Genomic DNA, 23,989 nt, shown 5'->3' with positions numbered 1-23,989 from the left:
GCTAGCTCTCTATCAAGTTTTTGAAAATCTTTTCTTACTAACAATCAAAGCAAGATGAAGGCTCATCTTCTGTTCATTCACACATGTGTATAACAAATTCCTTACTCTTACACAGAGACAAATAGCGTTGTTATTTAATAAAATGATAGCTAATGAAGTAACCCATCTCTTCCAATGAACTCACATGAAAAAATGCCAGTGGTCCCGATATATATGGCATTTTCATTCCCAGCAGATACTTCACTTGTGAAGTCACAACATGTGTAGCTGCTCCTGTTGTCATCGCACTTATCACGGGTTCTGTTAACAAGAAAGTGGCACTGCCCAACTGCAGCATAAACATCGCTACCTAGAAGGCAAAGGCAGGAGGATCAGCAATTATAAATGCAGCTTCTTGGTGATAGGACAATGAGCCAGAGTCCTTTTAATAAATTATAAGATAAATGAGCTAAAGGTACAAAGCAAAAGTCCTTTGAAGGACAAATGTAGCTGAAAATGGAACCCACTGAAGTTTTGTGGGTTTACCTGCACTATTTTACTCACTAGTTTACCAGACTCTAACACTGGTTTGGTAACAAAAGCAGACTCAGAGAAACTCTTAGTATTCTCTCCTGCTCAAATACGTGAGCATGATAAACACCATAAAAACATCAACTCGACACTGCAACACGAAGTACAGCAACTCAAAAGTGAGACTGGTTCCAACCTCAATGGGCCAAGGGCCATATCTTGCCCCAGCTTACTGGTTGCCATCATGTCACTATCAGGATTCCCAACATTAGTAATTTCAACAGATACCAAATTTATGAGGTGCTATGGAGAGTCTTGTGGTGAGACCTCTAATCCAGGAATTTAAACTACAGTGGAATCTACAATTATTGTAGGTACTTTGTAGGCGTACAGGACAAAGTATTATTGTGTTCAACTGTTTTCTCCCCTTATCCTGGACTTCAAAGAGCCTTTCCCTCCGAAGTATGAGATTTGACAACTCTGAATTCTTTCAACAAAGTTGTCACATGACTACAGTTGCTGCTGTGGTTTACGTAACGCTTAATGCTTTTCTGATCCACATTAAGTTACATTGACATTATCTCCCCTTACAATGAGTTTTGCAGTTTCTTATTTCTATGGTCTTTTGCATTTGCTGTTCTTCTGCCTGAAAAGTTGCATGCTCTTGGCACAGAGTTGTTTGTTACCATATTTTCTAAGAGGTTAATTTTGTGTTTATCATACTAAATATCATAATTTTGGAATATAATACAGTCTCTCTTGCTTTTTTGTTTTGTTTTGTTCTGAAGCTAAAAGTATTTTCAGATGATATCATTCTTTATGTCTGAACACCATTGATTTTTTTCACCATAAAACTCACCTGTATGCAGTGAGCTTTGAGCATAGTACCACAAAAGAAACAAAAATACCAAAATAAGTGGCTTTTAATTTACTACAAAATCTCTAGTGAGCAATTTCCTCTTCCATTTGAGAGATTAAATCTGAGATTTTTCTTCTGTTTCCCACTAATAGCATGTAAATTGCTCTGTACTATGAGCAATTGGAACATTGATTGTCATTCAAGATTGGACTCCAATAATGATAATTACTGTATACCCTCAGTGGGTAGTAATTTATTTAGTCAGGCCTAAAACTGATAATTACAAATTTCAGATATTTTGTTTAGCTGTTTGTTCTAACAGTGTGCCTACTAATATATTTAAAACATTGCTCACAGTAGCAAAGTTCAATAAGAATTAAATTCTCCCTTCCCGGGTGAATTTTTGTTTGTTTTCTAAGATCAGTTTCTATTGTCTCAATGTGAAATTTCTAACTGTGTAATAGCTTAGCTTCCAGAAAATTGGATGTTTATTTAGCTTTGGAATCTAAACCGCAGAGACAATTCTGTGTACTGCATAATGTCACAAAGAAGTATTAGTTACTATTAGCATTTCAGAGAAAGTTTTTACTGTGAGTTACAGGAAAATGATTGCTGAACTTAGAAACTTCAGCATCACTCTCAGATTTACTTATTTATTTTTACTTTTTTTTTAAATCATCATTTTAAGAGGATGCTTCACAGGTACTAACTAAAAGATCACATTTCAAATATAGATTTTATTGGTTGCTTGTAACCGTAGGCTATGTAAAATACATGCAAACCATGAGTATGGTTTCAGTTAGACAATTTCTGTAGCCACTCAGTTAAACAAGCAACAGACTACACTTGGTCCCCCCTCCTTATCGCAGAAGGTAGCTCAGGACTTCCAGAAATAAAGACAGTTCTTCTTCATCATGAACATCCTACTCTTTATTTACATGATAGCTGAATAAATATGATGTGCACCCATACATCTTCCATGGAGAAGGTCTAACAGTGAAGCAACCAGAACAGAAAACATCCTGGGTGGAGGGTGTACTTTTCAGCATAAGCTGGTATGGGAACCTCCTGTAGTCCTTGCAACATGAGTAACGCACAGAAACCGATTAGATCATGAGGAGGCAAAAAGTTTTGAAACAAGCCTCCCAAATCTAGTTCCATGTGAGTTTTCTTGACAGATATACTTAAAATTACGCAAGCCCAGCTTGATTCTACAATTAACCCTCCATGCTGGGCAACAGCCATGTAAGTTTGGCTGCCACTGCATTTTGAATAAACACCATTTGAAACTGAGTTAAGCTGACACCACACAATTGCATTACATTGCACTATGTCATAAAATCTTTCACCCAGTAACACTGACCAAAATGTAGAAAGTTCAATATTCTTAAAGAAATGTCTAACAATCTGCTTTGTCTTGGCTACAGTTGTGATGCTCATTTTTGCAGGTCTTCGACTTTATTTTCTGGTATATTGTATGATTTCTCTTCCTTCCTGATGCAGACAAATTACAGAGAAAAGTGACAGTCAAGTGCTAGAACAGAAAATTTAAAAAGAAAAAAAAGGCAAATATTTTTCTCCCTTATTTGTAGTAATACTGGGATTTTCTTGAAGTGTAAAAGAAACAACATTTTCACATATTTTAGAATTGTATTCAGAATTTTTAATTTTAAAAAACTTCGTTCCTAGAGAAGAAAAGCATATTTCAGGGAAAGGACATGCACAATATAAAAATGGTTTGAAAGGCACTTGGCTATTGGTTATTTGTGTGGCATTTTCAGTACATAACAGCATAAAAAAAGGCTCATTAAGAAGTAACTTTCTTGAGATTAATTTTGCTTTCACCAGCTATACATTCTTGAATAAACTCACATAAATTGAATCAAGACTTTTCAGGGAAAGGAGAAAAAATAAAGAGAAAATGAGGGAAAGCAGGCTTGAGTTAATGCACAGTAAAGGAGAAAAGATCACAGAAACAAGGTATACAATGAAGTGATTAGACATAACTGGTGGAAGGTGTGATTTCTAAAAAAAATAAATAGAAAAAGAGAAGTACATTTCAAATTGGAAGAAAGATAATACTAAGGGAACCTTTTCTTGCAGCTGTCTTTACTGTTCCATAATTTTACACTGAGAAGTAGAAGAGAATGGGAATTCAGCCAGTAGAAGAAAAATGAGCAATTGCAAAAAGCAAAGCCCTCTATGTTCATTAATTCAGAACCTTTGGTTCTTGTCCACTTTCAATACTTTCTTCCCATGACAACATGCTCAGTTTATTATTATTATTAAAATTCCATTCAACATGTAGTCAATTTAACTTCATGGCCAGTAAAAATTTTTATCACTTAACAGTTCTTTGGAAATCACTAACGTCAAACTTTCTATCCACAGAAATCGAAAGACTGATATCATTTTACCTTCTGCACAGATTCAGTTTTGGAGAATGAATTTTAAGCCCCTCAAAATGTCACTGTGCTGGAAGGGGTTTTTTCACTATTACAGCGAACAAAAGTGGTGGTGCCCTTTCTGATCATTTGCTGCATGGGGTGGGTAGATGAGGTCAGACGTGGGGAACATCTCTTGGAGGGAAACTGTACAGACTGTGAGCCTCTCAGTTAGTACATTTTATTCGTTATCTCAAAATCAAAGGTTGCAAAAGTGAAGACATCTATGGACCTTCCAGACAAAACAGACAGACATAGTTCAGCCTGACTGAGTTGCCAATTTAAAACTCTCCCTGGCCTGTTTCAATAGACATCTAACTGGTAGATCAGTAGGTTTTGGTCTTCTGAGTTGAAGCTCTTATGTTCATTCTGGGTGTCTTGAGGGTGTCTGGTAGCTTCTGATGGTGTGCAGAGTGGACTTTCCTCATTCCAGGACCTGAAAAAGTATTTTCTATATTCTTTCTGTACTAACACATGGTATGCTCGACCATAACTGTGGGAACCAGAGCATCCACCCAGCCCACTTGTAGTTTTCAAGATACAGAATATGAGCCTGCAAGAAGGTATTTCCACTTTAAAAGAAAAATGAACTTTTTTCCTGGTTATCACTGTACAATAGACTCATGTTTTTACCTCCAGAACTATGTGTAACATAGAATAGTGCAGCATCATTTTTCCCACAGGGAAATAGAGGTTTGGACAAGAATATTGCCTAACAAAAACACCCTTCTTATTCAAATGTGCTCCTTCGTTATTAAGCAAATTGATAATAGACTGTGTAAATTTGCTCTCCTGAAAACCAGAAACATTTTTATTTCCAACACGGTATATCAGAAACTAATTACATTAGTTTTTAAAATACAATAGATGAAAAAATTACCGATAAAAATGTCTCAAGACTGGAATGCAATAGGCATCTATTTCTCATTTACAGAAGAGTAGCCCAACTGAAGTCTATAACACTGTGGTCTTAAGAGAATAAAGCTTTTTCCTAGGGTAAACTTTTTTTTCTCAATTTGATCTGCAAGGAGCTTTCCTCTATTAATTCAGCAAATCTTAATCTTGAATTTCAATTTAGTATGCTAATATTTTTTTAGAGACACATATATTTATGCGAGTATTCTTGCACATATAATATATTACTAGGGAAAAAAAATCTTACCCAAAAGCTCTTTTGAGGATTTTTTTAATGTTATAAAGGGACTATCCAATTTAATTACAAAATTACTCTACAGGTATCTGTTATGTTCCATCATTTTCTCTCCCCATCAATACCTCTGAGGTATTTAATATCAGGGAAGAATTCTATTAAGTTGATTTGTTTTTCATACCCTGTTTTTCCTTATAGAGTAGCAGCTACGCAAACATTAAAAAAAATCTTCATTATGCCTTCCATTATGCCTGCTTTTAAAAATGAGATAATGAAAGCATTATATTAAATGGTTTTGGTAATTACAGGTTTTATTTTATGTTTAATTCTTTTCTATTTTAATACTATTTTATCTTCATCAGAATGCCTCTTAATATAACTAAATATCTTTCCTCTTTTATGAAAACTTCCTCAACATTAGATTTCAGAAGCACTTTAGGACTCTGAAATATATTACTTAAGAAAAACTTAATCAGCTAAGCCCCAAATTTCAATTCTGATAAGCTCTACCTGTTCTTGTCTTATGACCAGAAAACAGTTCTAATTTATTTCATGTCTGGATGGCGCTGAGATTCACAGAGCCTGCTCAGAGTTTGCCTCACACATAAATGCACAGTTGTGGTCTGTACTAAACACAAACTAGCCAACAGCAGTTCATCTCAAAAACATCTCCCCCCATGCCTTCCCTCCATTGCTCACTATTTTGTATGTTTTCCCTTGTTTTATAACATTATTTGCTGTTTAGAGTACTTAGGCTACTGGAAAAAAAGTATCAAATTGCTTTTTAGGCCGAGGGTGTTCAGCTCTTTACCTACTCTTCTCAAGAACAAAACAGCTGCTTTGGCAAGGACTTTTCATCCTTCATGTGGAGGCTGCCCAAGGTATGGATTAGTCACAGCATCCATTGTTTTGTGCAATTAGTGGCTGGTTAGAGAGCTGCATTTTGACTGTTTTTCAGAAAAATTTAAGTCTTATAGTAGATAACATAACCCAGGTCTGCTCCCTTCCCGGAGCAGTACCATCCCAAATAACAACTACACTGAAAATACAACTTCTTTTTGTATTTCAGGATGTCTTCAATGAAAAGCTGTTGCCTCAAATGCTTCCTGTCCCAGAATATACATTAACTCCAGGCTATTAATTAATTTCTAATCTAATCTGATAAATAGAAGAAGGTGACTGATTTAGCTCTCCATTAAGAGCACAATGTGCCCTGTCACCTTCTCTGGGGTTTGCAGCAACTGTTAGTTGGGAGACTGGAATCATGATGAGAAACATAGATTCCCACACTTAACAGCACCTGGGAAGATGGCAAAGTTTAATCTCAGCCTTGATCCAGACTTTCACCTGCGTATCACAGTATTAATAGCTTCAAGGCACTTCTTTAGGAAATAAGTATTTTACTCTGGTCTCCAACCATTAAACACACAGAAAGGACTAGTGCCAGCACAACAAGCACCACCTGTGTTAATATGATTCTATTGCAAGTGACATTGTTGACCTGAGAGAGGAGTCCATGCACATGGCACAGTTCCCTACCAGACCTGCTCTGAAGATGCAGGGAGGATTTTGTAGTTCTTCTCATTCCAGTCAGGATTAAACAGGACATAGGCTGATATAAATCAGCTGATGCAATTGAAGTCATATGAAAAAGCAGAACTTTTCAGGATGAAAGAGTAAGAGGTCTAGAGAACTTACACATCTAATGGGATTCTACAGCCACCAAGCAAAATAATTTCTGCACTGGATTTTGAAGTGAGATCAAATGAATGCAGGCACCAACTTCCTGTGTGAGGCATTTTGGCCTCTCTGAGGATGATGTAGGAGATTTCCAACCTGTGAGCACAGGTCTCTTGCATGAAGATCTGCATTCATGCTCTGCTGTTGCAAGCACCCTGCATAAGATGCGGTGCTGTGGTTCACATAGTGGTGCACTGGGACAGCACGTGCAGGCACAGCCACGCACAATCTGCATCAGCTCTGCTTTCCGTGTTGTCTGTAGGCTGTCCCTCATGTTCCCACCCTAAGCCATAATCCACGAAAAGAATCCTGGTCATAAACCAATAAAAGAATTATAAAAATGCAACAGAAATAACAATGCTTCTTGATATTTCCTGGTGACTAACATTAAGTATGCACCCCAGTTCCTGCCAAGCACACAGGCTACTGAAGATCCCATTATGGGCTCCTTTGCTCCTCCTCTGCACGGTAGAGGCATCCAAAGCACCAAGTGGAGGGGTCTGGGTTTCTTTCAGGAGCCCAGGTACCCAGGAGTTGTTGCAATATTGCAAGCTGGAACATTTCTTCTATTTTAATATTTACAAGAAAAGAGGGAAGCTTTCTTTGAAGACCTAAGCAACTGGCAATGGATAAAGGAACTTGGCCCTTGTGGCCAGAATAAGAAAAAAGAAGAAATTTAAAAGACCTCTGATCATTTGAATAAACTTTAGAGAATCATTTGAAGACATCTGTTTTACTATTTCACTTTAATGATGGGTGTGTGAACTCCAAAGAGAATTTAAAGTTTTCCCTACTGTTTTTAATTATTGGATATTGTATAGTATTTCTTTTCAAGCCAAGGGCAACAGAAAGCCTCAGGAATATGTCAGTGCTTACCAGGAGCTGATTCATGTTTATTTCTGAAGGAGAAGGAAAGGGGACACCAGCTGCAAGTGAGCGTTATATTAGAGCTGACTGAATGTGGTTTTTGCTTCATATTGTAACACATTAGGAGCATGTATACAGATAATTACTACATCTCAACAAAGGAGTAGCAAATTCTTAAAGCACATTAATTTCATCATTTATGACCATTGAACCAGATGTTTCCATTAGTTCTTCTCAGAGAAGTAAAAAAAGTATTATGAATGTCACAGCTGTTGCAAAGGCAGAACATCAGTAGCATACAGAAAATGTGATCACCACCAACCTGAATGATTCCTCCTAAAAATGAAACTGCTGCTGCAACTCCAATCCTCTGCATTTCAAATTCCGACAAACCCAGAATTCCGGAATTATTGTTTGCAGTGAAATTAGCTCTGACTGAAGGAACAAGGCGCTCAACTGCATTGGCAGATATTAAGGAAGTTAAAGCAAAAGTTCCTGCAAAAAAAGCCACACATTAATCACCAATAATTGTATATCTGTCTGTATTCATCACTCATGGTCTCTTTTTCAAAATAGCCATTATAAGTAAAAGTGCCATTTTGTATATTCCTGTCATCATAAGAACAATTTTTAAGGTAATTTTTCTATGTAACACACATTTCTTCCCATAAAATACCATTTATACAGGCAAGTTAAATATAAATCCTTTTTTTTTAGCACATTCGTTTAGACAGGTTTACAAAAGAGATTCAAATACAACAATTTACAATGATTTCAAGTTATCAGAAATGCTTTTAACTCACCCTGGATGTGATCAAGCAGCTATTTGTCTTAGAATCCCAAGTGTTCACCACTCAAATTTCTAGGGCAATTAATTCCCACTATATATAGCACCTAGCCCATTAAATAGTACCTAGCACTCTAATAAATGGAGGCAAATTATGAGAAAAACATTTATTTGCTGAGAGAGGTATAGCATTTTTAATAACACAAAGATAAATGAGGATGACAATTCGACATTGAAAGACGCAAACATGCAGAGCTATTAGAGCGTAAGAAATATCTTGCTATGTCAGAACAATGGCCCATCTTGCCCAGTACTCTGCCTCCAGCTGTGACAATCAGAGCTGTTACCCGGGGAAAGCACACAGGCCTGGCTGTTTTCTGCAGGCCATTGCCCTTATTGCCAGCATCCATAGCTGTTGTGATAGAGAAGTACTTCCTTAGCTGGCCTTTTTTGATTTTGTTTGTGGACTAGAATTCATGAATTTGTCAAAGGCTTGTCTGAGCCAGCTTGTATATCTCCCTCCATAGTGTCCTCTGAGAGCAGGTTCCAGAAGTTCACCATCTGCTGTACTGTTTTCTTTAATCAATACTTTAGAAGTCTTTTAAAGCGAATTCTCTTTGAACTCGCCTTTTTTCTACCGCTGCAGGACCTGGTGAACACAGTCCTACCCTCACCTTGGCCTTCATAGAGTAAACCTCACAGCATGAATTCCTTGGGAACCCACCAGGGATACTGCCACCCTGAAAAATGACCATGAGGTCCAGCCTTTTGCTTCATATCCTTCAACCAATTCATAAAAGGACTTTCCTTCTATCACAAGGGCAACTTAGTTTCTTTAGTAACCTTTGGTATGGAACCTTATCAGTAGCTGTTTGACCATTCTGATATCTTATAGTCAAAGTATATCCCTTCTCCATGTGCTTGTTGACATTCATACAGTAGTCTAGGAGGTAGTGAGGTAGGATTTTCCTTTACAGAAGTCACATTAATTCCTTTCCAGCAGGGTCTGATTATACATATCTTTTTTTGTCCCATCCCTGGGAGTGTTCAAAGCCGGGTTGGAAGGGGCTCTGAGCAACTTGATCTAGTGGAAGGTGTCCCTGACCATGGCAGAGGGGTTGTATCTTTAAGGCTCCTTCCAACCCTGGCCATTCTATGGTTGTAAGATTCTATGATTCAGTATTTTTATTTCTGTTATCAACAGGTCTGCAGTTCCCAGGACTCCCTGCAGAGACCTTCTAACTACCCTGCAAAATTATACTGACAACTTGATAATCCTGTGGCCTTGCCACAGAATGTCCCTGTTACCCCTTTGTCAGAAAGGTGTCCTATCGGTGTACTTCTCATTGTCCTGATTTTGGTGTATTTATAGAACTTCTAACTATCAGTTTGATCATACTCTCTGTAGAATTCTTCAAATTCTTTTAGCCTTTTAATACTCCTGCACAAGTTTGACCCGTCACATTTCATGGCTTTCCCACCCACCTCATTTAGCCAAGCTTTCAATTTTTCAAGTGCCATTACACACTGTTACCCATTACAGTCCCCTTAATTTGCCCTTGAACCATGAAGGGGTGGTTTTTTTGATCACATTCCCTTTTTTTATCTAGGCCTAAAATACATTTTCTTCAAGAAACACTCAGGATAGTTTTAAATATTTTGCTTTTCAGATTGCTTTTTTTTCCTTTTGGCTGTTCTCTTATTTTTACTTAACCCCCCTTCCCCCCCCCCAAAAAAAAAAAAAAAACCAGTTTACATAAAATTGAATTTGAAAAGAGCTTACATAAAATTCTATCTTAAATTAAAGACTTGTATGTGTTACTATGACAGACAAAGCTGTCTGACAGGATGGTTCAAAATCAATTACATTTTAAAAAGTCATGAAAAAGTGTAGGTGTTTGTTGCTCAGGTGGGAAATCTTTTGAAGTAGATCAGCTATTTCAAAGAAGAGGCATTTCAAATGAATAAAAGTTGACAGAACAGGGCCATTGATGGATTTTCCATTTCATATTAACATGACTGCCTTCACTAACAAAGGGCACTTTTACAGCCTGTGTACATACGGAGAGCATCACAGATCTTACCGAAAATTCTGGTAAGTGATTGTCTCCAACGTACCTAAGGAATTACAGAGCACTTGAGGCAGGCAGTATACCTCCTACACACTCAGCTACACACCATGATGCCTTAACTGAGGCTGGAGGAACAAGTGCATGAGACCTTTCTACCGAAAGGATCAACAATATATGTCACACAAATTTATTAATTAAAAAAAAAATACATCAATGCAAGGAAACTGTTTTGTTACCTTTTTTTGAATGAGGTTAAATTTTGAAGTAGAGACCTATGAATGGAATAGGTTTCCACACCAAGGACCATGCAGAAATCTGCAGACATGAAGCTGTGGAACTCAGTAAGTTATTTTCTGAACAGTATTCCCTCCCAAGGATAAAACGTCAGACTTAAGAGCTTCTGCTTACCTATTCTATCACCTGTTTTCATTACTAGAATTTATGTCAGCCAGATGCTTACTTATCTACTTTCCTACATATGATGGATTCTTGTCTTCCTAATAATCTTACACCAACAAACTTCTGACAATACACTGCTAAATTTTTCAGTTTTGAAACAGCTTTTTAAAATAGGCTAAAATTTTAATGAGTGTACTAATCTGTCTCTATTCAAGAGTAACATTCATTTCCCAGATTCTAAATTTTCACCTTTTTTTGGAATGCTTCCTTTTTAACATGAGTTGAGTACAGTCCCTTACTCATACATATTAAGACACTAACACATCCACAGATCCTTTTTGCATATCAAAAGGCTTAAATACTTTCTGTGCATCAAGGGAATACAAACTTTCAGCTTTCCTTTTTCTCTAAGACAATTTATAGCTGTTCAGAATTTTATTTTTTTATAATTTAACTGAATATTTTAGATAAAAAAGGGTACTCAAAATGTGTTGCTATCTTCTTACTAAAACATTGCATACACTTGTACAATCAGACTCTGCAGAGTTCATTTTGAGTGTGATTACCCAGAACTATCTTTCCTCCTTTCAGGAGATTTTCTCCTCTTCAAGGAAGAGATACCTCCTCCCTGCTTAATTCTTCTGACAGCCACAGGTTCCCTTTACCCAGACATGCTGTGTGTTGCTACTGGGCCTATCTCATCCTTCTTGCAAACTTCAGGGGCCATCAAGTGCCCACTTCTGCACAGCAAAGAATTTGGGGTTCAATCTAATGAGTAGTATTTCCAGCTTCCCTCCATAATTTGATTTCTTTGGGCTCAGAAACAGAGCATTCATCTACCTATTAGGAGAACAAAACCATTCAATTCTCCAGCTGCTGAGGCTCTGCTGAGGGTAAACCTGTAACTCATAACTACCAGCAGATGAGCCAGCCAGCACCTTTCACTATCTACCTAACTACTCTGGCAGAGGACAAGAGTCCTCATTGGGAGAGTCTCTAGCTTTAATACAATGGCAGGTAATGGGCTCAGAAAGTAGTTTTTTGGGGTTTTTTTCCCCTGAGAAATGCAGAATTTGTGTTTTAGACAGGTAAGAAGCAACGTGTGTTTTCTGTGGTTTAAGATGCACTCAAACATTTTTCATTTCCATTTGCATACATCTTGTTGGCAGAGGCCTTTGTTAAACTCTTAGCCTGAAGCAGATTTCTAAAGCAGAGTTAAAATACAAAAGCTCTTAGTAAATTACATTTACAAAGGAAGTGTCAGTGCAATATTAAATTATAATGGCAGGAGTAACTCCAATATATGGAGTAACTCCAATATATTCTTAATGAGGCTCTTTAAAGTATTTAAAGTGAAGGAAAAAAAAGTTGTAAAGAGAAGCACAAAAACATCTTATTTCTGTTTAATCATAGATAATTGTCCTTCCATTGACCTTTAAACAAAAATAAATTTCAGCATCCAGCTCCTTATTTTTGAAAATTATTTTAACAAACAGACACTTACCTGTTGCAACATGACGTCCCATTCCAAATATGGCATAGACAATGACAGGGAAGAAAGATCCATATAAACCAAAAACTGGATGGACTGAAGACAGAATAGCAAAGGCCAGCCCTGTAGAAAGTTAAATAGAATTACTTCACTGTATGAAGATAAAACTGTTCTGTTCTCTTTGTTGTTTTTTATTTTTATGAGGAAATGTCTACAGTTTTATTAAGAGCAGAAAAAAAATCATCTTCATTTATTAAAACCTAGATTACAAGTGAACTACTGTAAAATAAGGATCAGAAAGAACTGTGGAAGGTTTTTCATTTCATCATCAAAATCCCCATATCCTACCATGTGTCCAAGTTGCCTCCATCAGTGGTTCCAAACCTCTTTTAATAGCCAGGCCTCACAGGAGGAGGCAGCATTGTTTCACCCCCACCCTCACAAACATGGGTTTGAGATTGCCAGGTCTCCAGGCAATGGGATGGTTATTTCTTACAAATACTTCAAAACCTGTAATTTTGGTTTGGATGGAGCCCCTTCAGTCTGCTTTCTTCTAATTTCTTAAACAAAAAAATATTCCAGAGTTCATCCTCTTTAGGTGCCTGGGGTTTTTAAGCCTTTAAATATTAACATTTCTTTCATCGTGTAAAGCTGTCAGTTCAGAAACAGAAAGTATTTGACTTTCATGTTGAGATGGAAAACAAACTGAATTGGTTAGGGTTTAACTTTATAGACTTACTAATTACCTTCACCACTTAGCTATAGAGGACAGCATCCATCCTTTTCCTAGAAAATCTCGGAATACGACAAGAACTCATCTTTCAACAGAGACACTCCTGCAAAGCAGCAGATTTGGTTGCTGTTCAACTCAGGATACCTAAGATAGCAAGTCAGACGGCACTGACTTCTTGCAAGTCATCAGAAGGAGACTCCCCAGACTGTGCTTCAGATCTGCAGGCTCTACTGCCATTTCACAGCCCTTACTACTGGAAACTAAGAAGGAGAACTTGCCCTGCACAGTTGCTCCATTAATTTTGGGGAATCATGCAGTCTGGAAGAAAGGACTGGCCTGTGTAACACACAAGATGCCTTTCTGAAATTCCCCTTCAACCTGAGTGTTCTCACAAGCCTAGGACAGACGTGTGTGCACTGGGAGAATGACCATGTGCAGTCTGGGACAGAGGTGATTCAGATCTGTGGAATGGAGTTGCCTTCTGTGTTCATTTGAGATCTCCAAAGAAAACTAAATGTGTAGGATTAATTGTTCTCACCAAGCTTTCCTAACTGCTCCAGAAAGCATTCTTTACCTGAAATGTTGGTGTTATGGGGCTTTAACAATATGGAGAGTGCCAAAGAATGTCTTTGTTTATGGGCTTTCAGAGGCAGTTCTGAATATTTTTATTCAAAATCTCCTTCTTAAATTTTCATTTGAGTCTGTAACAAAATGCACATGGTGGGGGGAGGCAAGAAAATGCCAAAAGATCAGAAGTGTCAAGTTCTCAGTGAAGCAGTTCATCTGTTCTTAGAAAAACCTCACTATGCAGATTTTGCTGATATGAATCCTACATGAATCATTTTCATCCACATTGTGCTCAGCAAAGTAGCACTATCAATTATGACTTGGAAATGAGATATTTTAATGTGTTTAGACTTCTTTTAAACAGAAATGGACTTGGTTGCTTTTCAGCCAATTCATCTAGTGCAATTAGTGCATCTACTGATAGCCACTTCTGCATTTTTCTCTTAGCACAGCATTATCATAAACCAGAAAGATCTTTGAAATTGTAGTGTGATATCTATGTTCACATGATCAATAGAGGTAGAAGGAGATTCTGACCCAAGAGCAACACAGAAGGGTGTGCCTGAGGAGAATAAAAACAGCACAGGAGAGAACTGCATGACCCTGTCCAGACAAAATTGAGCATGGAGGAGGGGGGGGGAAATAGAGAATAGGAGAAAGAATGTTTTAAAGCTTGTTTAACGCTGGAAAGCTCTTCCATTATAACCATTTTATGAACAAAACCAAAAGGAAACAAAAAATTTGGAACTAATTCATTAGTTGAATACTACTCACACAGATATTCCAACATTTCAACAAAGCATTTTGCAAGGCTAATTTATTTCACTCTCTAAAAAGTAAAGGAATCGGAAGAATCAGTATAACTTCAGCCTCATTTTAGTTATAGCAACATAATTGAAATGAATTTACCTGTCTGTGTGGACAAGCATAAGGGAAATACACAAGTTTCAGTACTGTTTTGCTATGTACTTTAGGAGATTTTTGGGAAGGGCCTGTAAATCCTGGTTATGGTTATAAATCCAGATTATCTGCTGTTGATAAATATCACTTGTTTACAGGCAGATAATCTGAACTTAAATTCAGCTCTTGTTTTTCTCCATTTCTCACTTAGACCTTTCACATTCTTTTATATTAAGTTTCTAGAAGCAGTGTGTCATTGTTCTCATAGAGAGGTCATTGCAATCAGGACAGAGCTAAAATTACCAATCTTTGACTTGAGTCCTGGCTCTGTTCGTTAGGTTTTTACTCCCATTACTGAAGCATGTCACTTACTGAAGTGTGTAAGAACAGACAGCCATTATAAAATAGAATTAGTAAAGACTTCAGGCTTTCTGATTAGGCATCAAATGTTCTAAAGGTTAAAATACTTTTTCAAGATGTAATCAGTAGTATATTTCAGCTTATTTCATTAATTTTCATATTAAACTTCACTGCAGTGCATTCCATGTGCTCAAGAGCTTTCCTGTCAAAAGACAGGAAACATTATTTTTTCATTCCAAACAGTAATACTTAAAAGAAATAGATCATAAAGTAAGGATCTCACATAATCTTCATTGGTAATATGGAGAAGCCCCCATGGCAGTGACATTAAGGTTTTCATATAAGAATACAAATTCCATGAAAAGAAATGCAAACAAATATTGAACAGTAAGTTTGGATACAGTACATTAATATTGCTTGTTTTAACTACCTCCTTATCATAAGATAACATTGTGGGACACACTTTCACCGAAAACCATAGCCTGTGACTAGCACCAGGTGCTTAACAATCCTCTGGCACGCCACTCTGAAAAGCAAGCGATGTTCCCCACTGTTAATCAGTGTCAAATGCAAGTAACTACAAAATAACAAGCTTGATACAAAGAGAAACAAGGCCATCTCTGACCACAGCCAAAATTACAGCAATAAAAAAATAATTCGCATAGGAAAAAGAGCTGTGAATCACCAGAGTATGGTCAACTTGTTAACAATTTTCTGCATCTGGAAATATGCTCCTGACACATACATCTATTCTGAGGAAAGCTCTACCATGTCTTTTGGAAATACTAGGTACAAACCAGAAATTAACTGAAGAAGCAGGAAAAGTATTAAGCCTATAATTAATTTGAGGAATATCAACATTAGTAGCATTTAGTATTTACTGTAAAAAGCTATATATTTTAAAAGTCTTTCTGATAGAGTGTATATTCAAATAACTTTCTGTAATTGTAACCTTTTACTCTTAAATGTGACTATACTAAGCTGGTCAGACCCAGGTTTATGGAACCCTAAATGACACTAATTCATCTTATCCCACTCAAAAATGCTATCTGCAGTTGTGGTCACTCTCTGATGCTTCAGAAAAATACAATTTCTATATTTTTTCATTAAGCTGAACTATGAAGTATAAAAGGTATTTCTGAGGATGCCCTAAAATGTAGAATTGACACATATTTAATGATGCTCCTATCAATGCTTCTTGGAGAACTAACAAATTAGACAACCAATGAGTCGTATCCCAGGCTTTAATTTCTAACTCCAGGATAGCTAATTTCTATTGAAGAAAAAAACAACCCACCACAGGAAAAAAAAAATTTATATCATATTTCATAACAGTTTTCCTACACAAACCTACAGTTCTGGAGGGTTCTTTGACAATGGCTATTTTGTAAAAGCTTTTAACACAAAATGATCCTCTGGAAATAGTGTCATTTACCTCCAAAAACTGGGAAGCTCAGTATCAGTTCTCTCAATGCACATTCATGCTTGCAAGACCTCTGTTACATAATGGCCCCATTTGCTGGGCCTACACAAGTGGATTGTACCTTCTGTCTGACTTACTTTGTGACAAAGTACCCAGAGCTTAAAATCATTCCTTGGTTCTTCTGTCATTTCAAGCCTGAGGCAAATGAAGAATGTAACGACAAAATGGAAGGACAGATCCTCAAAAATGAACCAAAAATCTTTCAGAGACCGCACAATGTTGATTTGGCAACCACCCTCTTTTTTGGAGGATGCTTCAGTGCAGTTCCTTCCCATGCAACTGACTCCTTCAGCCAGGTGAGAGTTAAACACCTCAGCTCTGTTAGCCATAGTACCTGAATTCACAGTATTTCAGACTCTAAAATGCAGCTCTCTCAATGTACCACCTGACAACTACATCCAAGGTAGGTTTGAGAAAACACTGTTCTATTCTGCCACTTTACAGATCTCCACATCCTGACATTTGTATCTTAAATGTTCAAAAGGAAAATATGCAAGCATTATGGTACAAGAAACAAGTTGATGGCAGGACCCACTTATGATTTCACTATTCAAGACAGCTTGACCCTTCTGTACATAATAGAGTTTAGATACATACAAAACCAACATTAAAAATTTCTAGTGTTTTCTTTTAATAGAGCTCCTCAAGAAAAGCTATCAGTCTTGACATTAAGACCTCTTTAGGACGAATTTGACACAATATCTGAACACCACAGAGATTCTTTAAATTGTTTTACAGTGAGTTCTATGAGCTATTATCCACCAGTCAGACATAATACCTGAAGAATTCGGCCACCTCCAGAATCAACGAAGCATTTTGAAAGTGGATTATAGGTAAATCTCTCTGTATTTCAGTAAGAATAAACAGAAAATGAAGCATAAGGAGTTTCTGGCAAGCAGGTAACTATGAGGTAATATTTTGAGAAGCATCAATGCAGTGGAGAAACAAAAACCTACCATGAGAGATTACAGGCCTTAATCCAGATGAACTGGACTTTCTGAAATCCATGAAAAGGGCATTCATTTTGGCACATTGGTGGCCAAGGATCTGAACACTAACAGTTTTATGATCTGGAAGATTATATGTGGTGTCATTTCTTCCTTCAAGGATCAACATCTCCTGGGTTTCTCAGTCTCTGTCCATGGTGCTCAGGCACCCCAAGGCACAGGGATCCACGCGGCTCATCTGGTCATACAAAGATGTATGTACACCAGAGTGTACCTGGACATGAGGCCCCAGAGGAGTCAGAGGTCATCCAGAAACTGAATTCACATTTCTAGCAGTCTGTTAGACAGGTCTGTATTAGCACATGTGTAACTTGGAAGAATTTTATAGGCACTAGAAATAAAACATTGCATGCACAGCAGCCTAAGTGCCTTTCTCCTCTCCTGGAAAACTGTAAAGTATGAAACATTGTCCCACATTTACTCACTAACATGTCAAATTTCATATTCAGCTTACATCATTATTCTTTGCATAGGAGAACTATAACAGAGTTCAACTGGACACTCTTCTACAAATCATGGACTACATGGATTCTCCAATGCATTCTGCAGGAGGTTTTTCTGGCTCTGTTTCCAAATGTGCTTATTTGATTTCATCTACACATGTTATTTGTAAGCCAGATGTATATTTACAAGGCAGCTTTACCCCTTAATAAAATTATTAGCTCCAGTTAGTCAGCTCAGAGTATATTTATGTCTACATTTATGATCAGAGCCTGAAATAAACCCCCGGCAACTATCACCCTTGAGAAGACACAGCTGGGGTTCCTCCATGAAAAGCTAAGAAAAAAAAAATTATATAAGTTTTTGGCATCATGCCTTCCAAAACACTGGGCACCCATTCTGGAATGAAGAAAAGCAGTATAGTTAATTTTTTTTAATGTCAAGGTCTCCAGCCAGTGTTAAGGAATTAGTTGTTCAGCAATAAATCCAGCTCCAGATTAAATTAACTTTAATTAAAACATACAAACCACACCAAGACTCAGTGAGTTATTGTTGGGCTTGGAGAATGAAAAAAAAAAGAAGTTGGCAGAAATAACAATACTGATTTCATCAGATGCCATCTACATATTTAACTTTTAGAGGAAATATGTCTCAAGGGCCCTCCACCCTCCAAAAAAACAGCCCACCAAAATCCGCTTGAGCCAAAGCATTTCTTGTTCATGACAGGTCATAGGAAAGGCAGCAAATGTATATATAAATTCTATATGAAGCATATCCCTGAACTAGCTGCCTGCAAAAAAAATATTGTTTTTTAGACTACAAACACTGACATCACTGCAATCTGATAAATTTGAAAGTCCAAACTTTACACCCTCATGCTTCCAATAGGCAGCTTTTGAGTACATGCAATATAGCACACAGACAAATGTTTATTTCAAAAGAAACAGAATAATGTTTATGAATCCACAAACTTAGCAAGAAAAGATAGAATCAGAAATACAGTGGCAGTATTTTAGTTTTGAAACTCCCACACATTTTTCTTAACTTTCTAATAGATACACACAAGTTCAAAACTTCAATTTTTTTTTGAGCAGCAGCAGATATTGGAAGGGAGCATAAACTTATGAAGACCCTCCCTTGTGGTCTGCTCCCCCTCAGCCAAACATGTAATTTAGCACATCTGTGAATGGAATTATGTGATAAGGAGATCCATCTTCTTACCCCAGTATTTGAATGCAATATTTTTAGAACTACTTCCAGTTTTAAATCTAAACATATTCATGTTACTTTGTTTTCATTTCTCCATGTGCTGCAACCGTCTTTTAATTAGCCTTTCCTGATAAGGAAAAAACCTTCCAGGTTTTAATTAACCTGTCTGAGCCATTTAAGTTTTCTCCCAAATATAATCTCTGTTTTTCTGCTCCTTCTCCTAGCCTTTTATTCTGCTGAGATCATCTTCCATGAACAGAGGCAACCGAAACAACACACTATATTTGTGATAATGGATCAACAGACAGCACTACCAGTGGTCATCACCTTCTTTGCACCTCCTAACTCACACAGCAGCCCATGTTTTTTTCAAATAGGGTAATCATTTTCCAACACATCATTAAAACTACCTCTAACTGAGAGCAGCAGCAGATTTGTCTTTAGAAGCCATACATAAATCTGAAACAAAACCCACCAGCTGTCCTAGAGTCCTGCTTCAGAATTGCATAGCTGAATTAATCACTCTGGTATCCCTTATTGCTCTACATGTATATATTTTTTTCATTAGCATTATTATTCTTATAATTATAATTATTATTACTAAAGAGATATACAACTCTATGGCTTGCATCTGGTCCAGTCCCTCATCTGCAATACAGACTTGTAACTGGGGTACAACACTAAGCTCACTAGCAATCACAGAATATAATTCCAAATTGGACAGAATCATCTAGGGCACGTCTTACCAGATCCACAATGAAACCCATCTAGTTTTTCAGAATCCTGAGACGGCGATTACCCATCTCAGCCTTCAGTCTGAATGTGTTTCATTTTCTCTGTTTGCTATCAGTTATATATCCATGTGCTTGACCACTTCCCACATGGCAAAGTCATCATCCTTCAGGAAGCTGAAGTTTCAAAGTTCTAATTTTGCACTGAGGCTTCCATTCAGATCAAATACTTCAGTAGAATGTATCATGCCTTTGTCTTGTACTCATCTTTTTGAAGGCTGGAAAAACATTTGTAGGTTTGGGGTTTTTTGGAAGGGTCTAACTCAATTGCAATGTTGGACATTCATATCAGTAGCAAACTACTGAAACCTGAATTCTTCGCACCCTAAACTCTCAATGTAGTATTGCATAAGTCATTTCTCTGTTTCAAGCAAAAGTATTTTTGTGTGTTTAATTTCCCTACCCATATATTTTTCTATTATTGGACAGGAGCTCTAAATTGTTATAATGAAAAGTGCAGGATGTAAGTATTATCATCACCCAGAAAATTACCAAAAAAATAGAATTTAAGTCATATATTTGTGTAAGCAGGACCCTCTCTGATCATTAATGGCTTGAAGATGAGGTTTATAATTATCAAAACCTCAGGAGAGATCTTGGAAAAAGCTTGGGGAGAAGGGTTGACGTCGTCTGAAGTTAGGTACCTACATTAGGCATTTACATCCAGAAAGAGTAAGGCAACTTCAGATGTTATGCAGAGCACTTAATTTTCACAGCATGTCATGACCAAAATGCTTCAGACACATTTGTGTCCCCTACCTGTATAGAGAACATAAATAAGTTACATACACTAAAATATATATCCAAGCAGACTAACTTGGGGAATAATTCCTCTGGCAATTAACTCAGCTGCATGACAGAGGGTCTGTTTTATAAACTTTTTCATGAAAACTTGGCTTTACTTCTGTTACATTCAGGGACATTCAGGGAAGCTTATTGATGGGTCATGGTACTAACTACTTGCTTTCTATATGCTAGCCTTTGTGAGCAGTGTGCAGTTCTGCCCAGGAAAAAAAACCAAACAAACGAGCAAAAAACAAACCACAAACCCCACATTCTAAATAGCAAAATACTGAGGTATGACTGCCAACCAATATACACTGCAAAATTTAAATCCTGAGGCACAAAGCTATTTGTTTGAAAAGACAAGACTGAATGAAGAAGGATAACAAAGTGGATTAATGATAGATGGACCAAGAGCTTGGTAATGAATAAATAATGTCAGGAAAGATCACCTATGAAAGGCCTTGAAAGTAAAGATGATTTTATTGCTTGGTGCAATAAAAGTTACCACTGTGAAAATAGGCTAAGCAGCTGCACTCTGAAGAGATATGATGGGACTATAGCACATATTCAGAAGGCTACAGAAAAAACATGATGACAGTTATATGAGATTTAGCTACATGGAAAGACTGCATCAAAATGCACCTTAATTTTACCATGTAAGGAAACCAAGAAAAATTCAGACCCAGGCTGAACAAAGTATTCTTCTTATATGAGTATGGGGTGACCATGTCACATGAAAAAACCACAAATAACTCTGTTATTATTGTGACAGATCAATGGATGAATTACAGAAAAGACAACAGTAAGACCTGCCTTTAGCCATGTTAAACATGAATTGTTTATTACCCACAATGCCACGGATATCATGGTTAAGACACCTAAACTTTGATGTCTGCCTCATCAGTGTCTACATCTGAGCCAATCCCGTTACACTCAGAGGAAATCTTATTAATATAATTAATCAACCTTAGCAAAGCAGATGGTTAGATTTAGTCAGATGAATCACACCTGTGGTGGGTTGATTCTAGCCAGCAGTTAAGTACCCAGTCAGCCACTCACTCACTCACTTACTCCTCCTCAAAGGATGGGGGAGAGAATCAAAAAAGCAAAAGTGAGAAAACTTGTCAGTCAAGATAGACAACTTAATAAGTGAATGAAAGAAAAGAAAAAAAGTGATGTAAACACAGTCATTCACCACCTCTCACAAGTATAGAATCACAGAATAAGCTGAGTGGGAAGGGATCCATAAAGATTGTCCAGTCCAACTCCTGGCCCTGCACAGGACACCCCAAGAGTCACACCATGTGCCTGAGAGTGTTGTCCAAATGCTTCTTGAATGCTGTCAGGCTTAGTGCTGTGACCACTGCCCTGGGGAGCCTGTTCCATTCCCAAACACCCCCTGGGTGAAGAATCTTTCCCTGATATCCAACCTAAACCCCTCCTCAGTTTCCTCAAGTCCTGTCACTGGTCACCAGAGAGAAGAGATCAGTACCTGCCTCTCCACCTCCCCTCATGAGGATGTTGAGGTCTCCTCTTCTCCAGGCTGAACAGACCAAGTGACCTCAGCTGCTCCTCATTCAGCTTCCCATCAAGACTCTTCACCATCCTTGTTACCCTCCTTTGGATGTTCTCTAATTTAATGTTCATTAACTCTTACAAACTAAGTCTTCATTGACCAGTGAAGAATACAAAAGCAGCTTGCTGAGAAGTACTTACCTGCACTGCAGACCTTTTGTTTTCCATTTCAATTTGGAAAGGAAAAAAAAGATTAGGCATTTATGGGACATCTACAGGGATCTAGGAATTGAATTTGTTTGCAAGGATGAGGGATACAGAATTAAGTGGAAAGAAGACTCTTCATAGAATCACTGTTGATGGGGTATTAATAAGATTTAAAGGGAAATGGAAGAGAGCAATGAATGCTAATCCAAAAAGAAAATTAGGGATTTATTTTGTTAATTTAGAAACATCTTGTTCTGGTCCATCAATAACAGATTTTTGAGAAATTTTTGAGACAAATTATGTAGTGATTACCAAAACATAAAAGTTCAAATTTCTTAACTTCCTATTACAGCATATAGCAAAATTCAAGACTGGATCATGATGTTCATTTTAGATGCAAAGATTATTTCTTCAACCTTAGGTATCAAAGCAAGAATAAGGATTCTATGTCAGCATTATTGAATTATAGTTGGAACTAATATTAAATAGCTGGAACTGATGAAGCCTGATTTCCTTTACTGGTTTTGACTTGTGGCTGACTGACTTTGCAGTCTGAGACTGCAAGTCCAGCTGAGCCTTTCCACCAACTGGTGTATTTGAAAGGGATTTTTTTTTGTTTTTTTTTTTGTTAGAACTTGTAGGGTCTTGTTCCTATGTGATATTTTCATAAAATTTTTAGAAACATAACTATCTGTGACACTTCTTTCTCCATATTCTGTGGGAGTAGATAAAGGACTCTAAAACTAGAGGAAACATACAGAGACAATAAAAGTATTGTCTCAATAGGTAAACAGGACATAAGAGTTCAGCAGTGAATTTTGGGGCTCCTGAATTAATATTTATTTGTCATTTTTAGCAAATAATGAAACAACTGTAGGAACACTGCAGGATGACTCTTTGGTTTCAGCAATGACTCTTTCATCACAAATGCCAAGCAGCACATCATGATAATCCCATGTCTTTCCTTCCCATCTCGCTATACTGCTTGGTCTCCTCTCCCCCAGCCCAGTTTTGTTGCTTTCACTATGACACAGTAAGGACAGCGACTTTCATCTTTTCTTCCTCACTATACAAAGGGAAACCAGCAATTTTATCTAAAATTTAGATTAGAAGATGGAAGACAAACACATTACACCAGATTGGAGCAGCTGCCAACCTGAATAGTCTGAATATGACCAATGCCAGATGAGTAAGAAATCCCACAGAAGGAAATTGTGAAAAATGCAGCTCATTTGGAAGGCCTTTCTTAATTATTTTCAGCCTACTGGACTGCTCTCTACTCTGGAGTTTGCAGCTTTCATCACTCAGAAAACTGTTGCATACAAATACAGCTGTACATTTTTCCAAATACCTTCGTAACTCAAGTTTATTTCCTTATACTTGAATTTGCTTAAACCTGTTGCTGAGGTTGACACTATGCTCAACAAGTCAATTATCACTGGTTGCCTTTTTTTCCTGCTACTATTAGAATTTCTGCCTTTCGTTTCATTACAAAATTTCTTGGTTTATCTTGTGGGTAGAAGGAAACAGTCACAATAGGACCTCTCAAAATATGTGGGTTTTTTGCTTTGTGCTATATAACAAATGGAACATTTTTTCATGCATGAAATCTTTCTGTGGAAATATCAGGATAGTTCTGGTAACTGGAATGCTTACAACACTAGGGAAAG

The 23,989-nt window shown here is 37.2% G+C and overlaps 1 protein-coding gene across 1 annotated transcript in view; it reads right to left on the bottom strand.

Moving 5' to 3' along the window:
* The window catches only part of SLC26A7 (solute carrier family 26 member 7), a 66,962-nt gene that overhangs the window by 40,866 nt on the left and 2,107 nt on the right, over positions 1 to 23,989 (bottom strand). Inside the window, exons 2-4 of the mRNA XM_017731067.1 lie at positions 12,333 to 12,443; positions 7,893 to 8,065; positions 185 to 349 (exon numbers count right to left, since the gene is read on the bottom strand). Of these exons, the coding sequence (XP_017586556.1) occupies positions 185 to 349; positions 7,893 to 8,065; positions 12,333 to 12,443 (449 nt within the window). The remainder of the gene's footprint in view (positions 1 to 184; positions 350 to 7,892; positions 8,066 to 12,332; positions 12,444 to 23,989) is intronic.

Source organism: Corvus brachyrhynchos, unplaced genomic scaffold (genome assembly GCF_000691975.1).
Source record: "Corvus brachyrhynchos isolate BGI_N302 unplaced genomic scaffold, ASM69197v1 scaffold293, whole genome shotgun sequence".
NCBI lineage: Eukaryota > Metazoa > Chordata > Aves > Passeriformes > Corvidae > Corvus > Corvus brachyrhynchos.
This window is presented reverse-complemented; position numbering and strand designations above follow the sequence as displayed.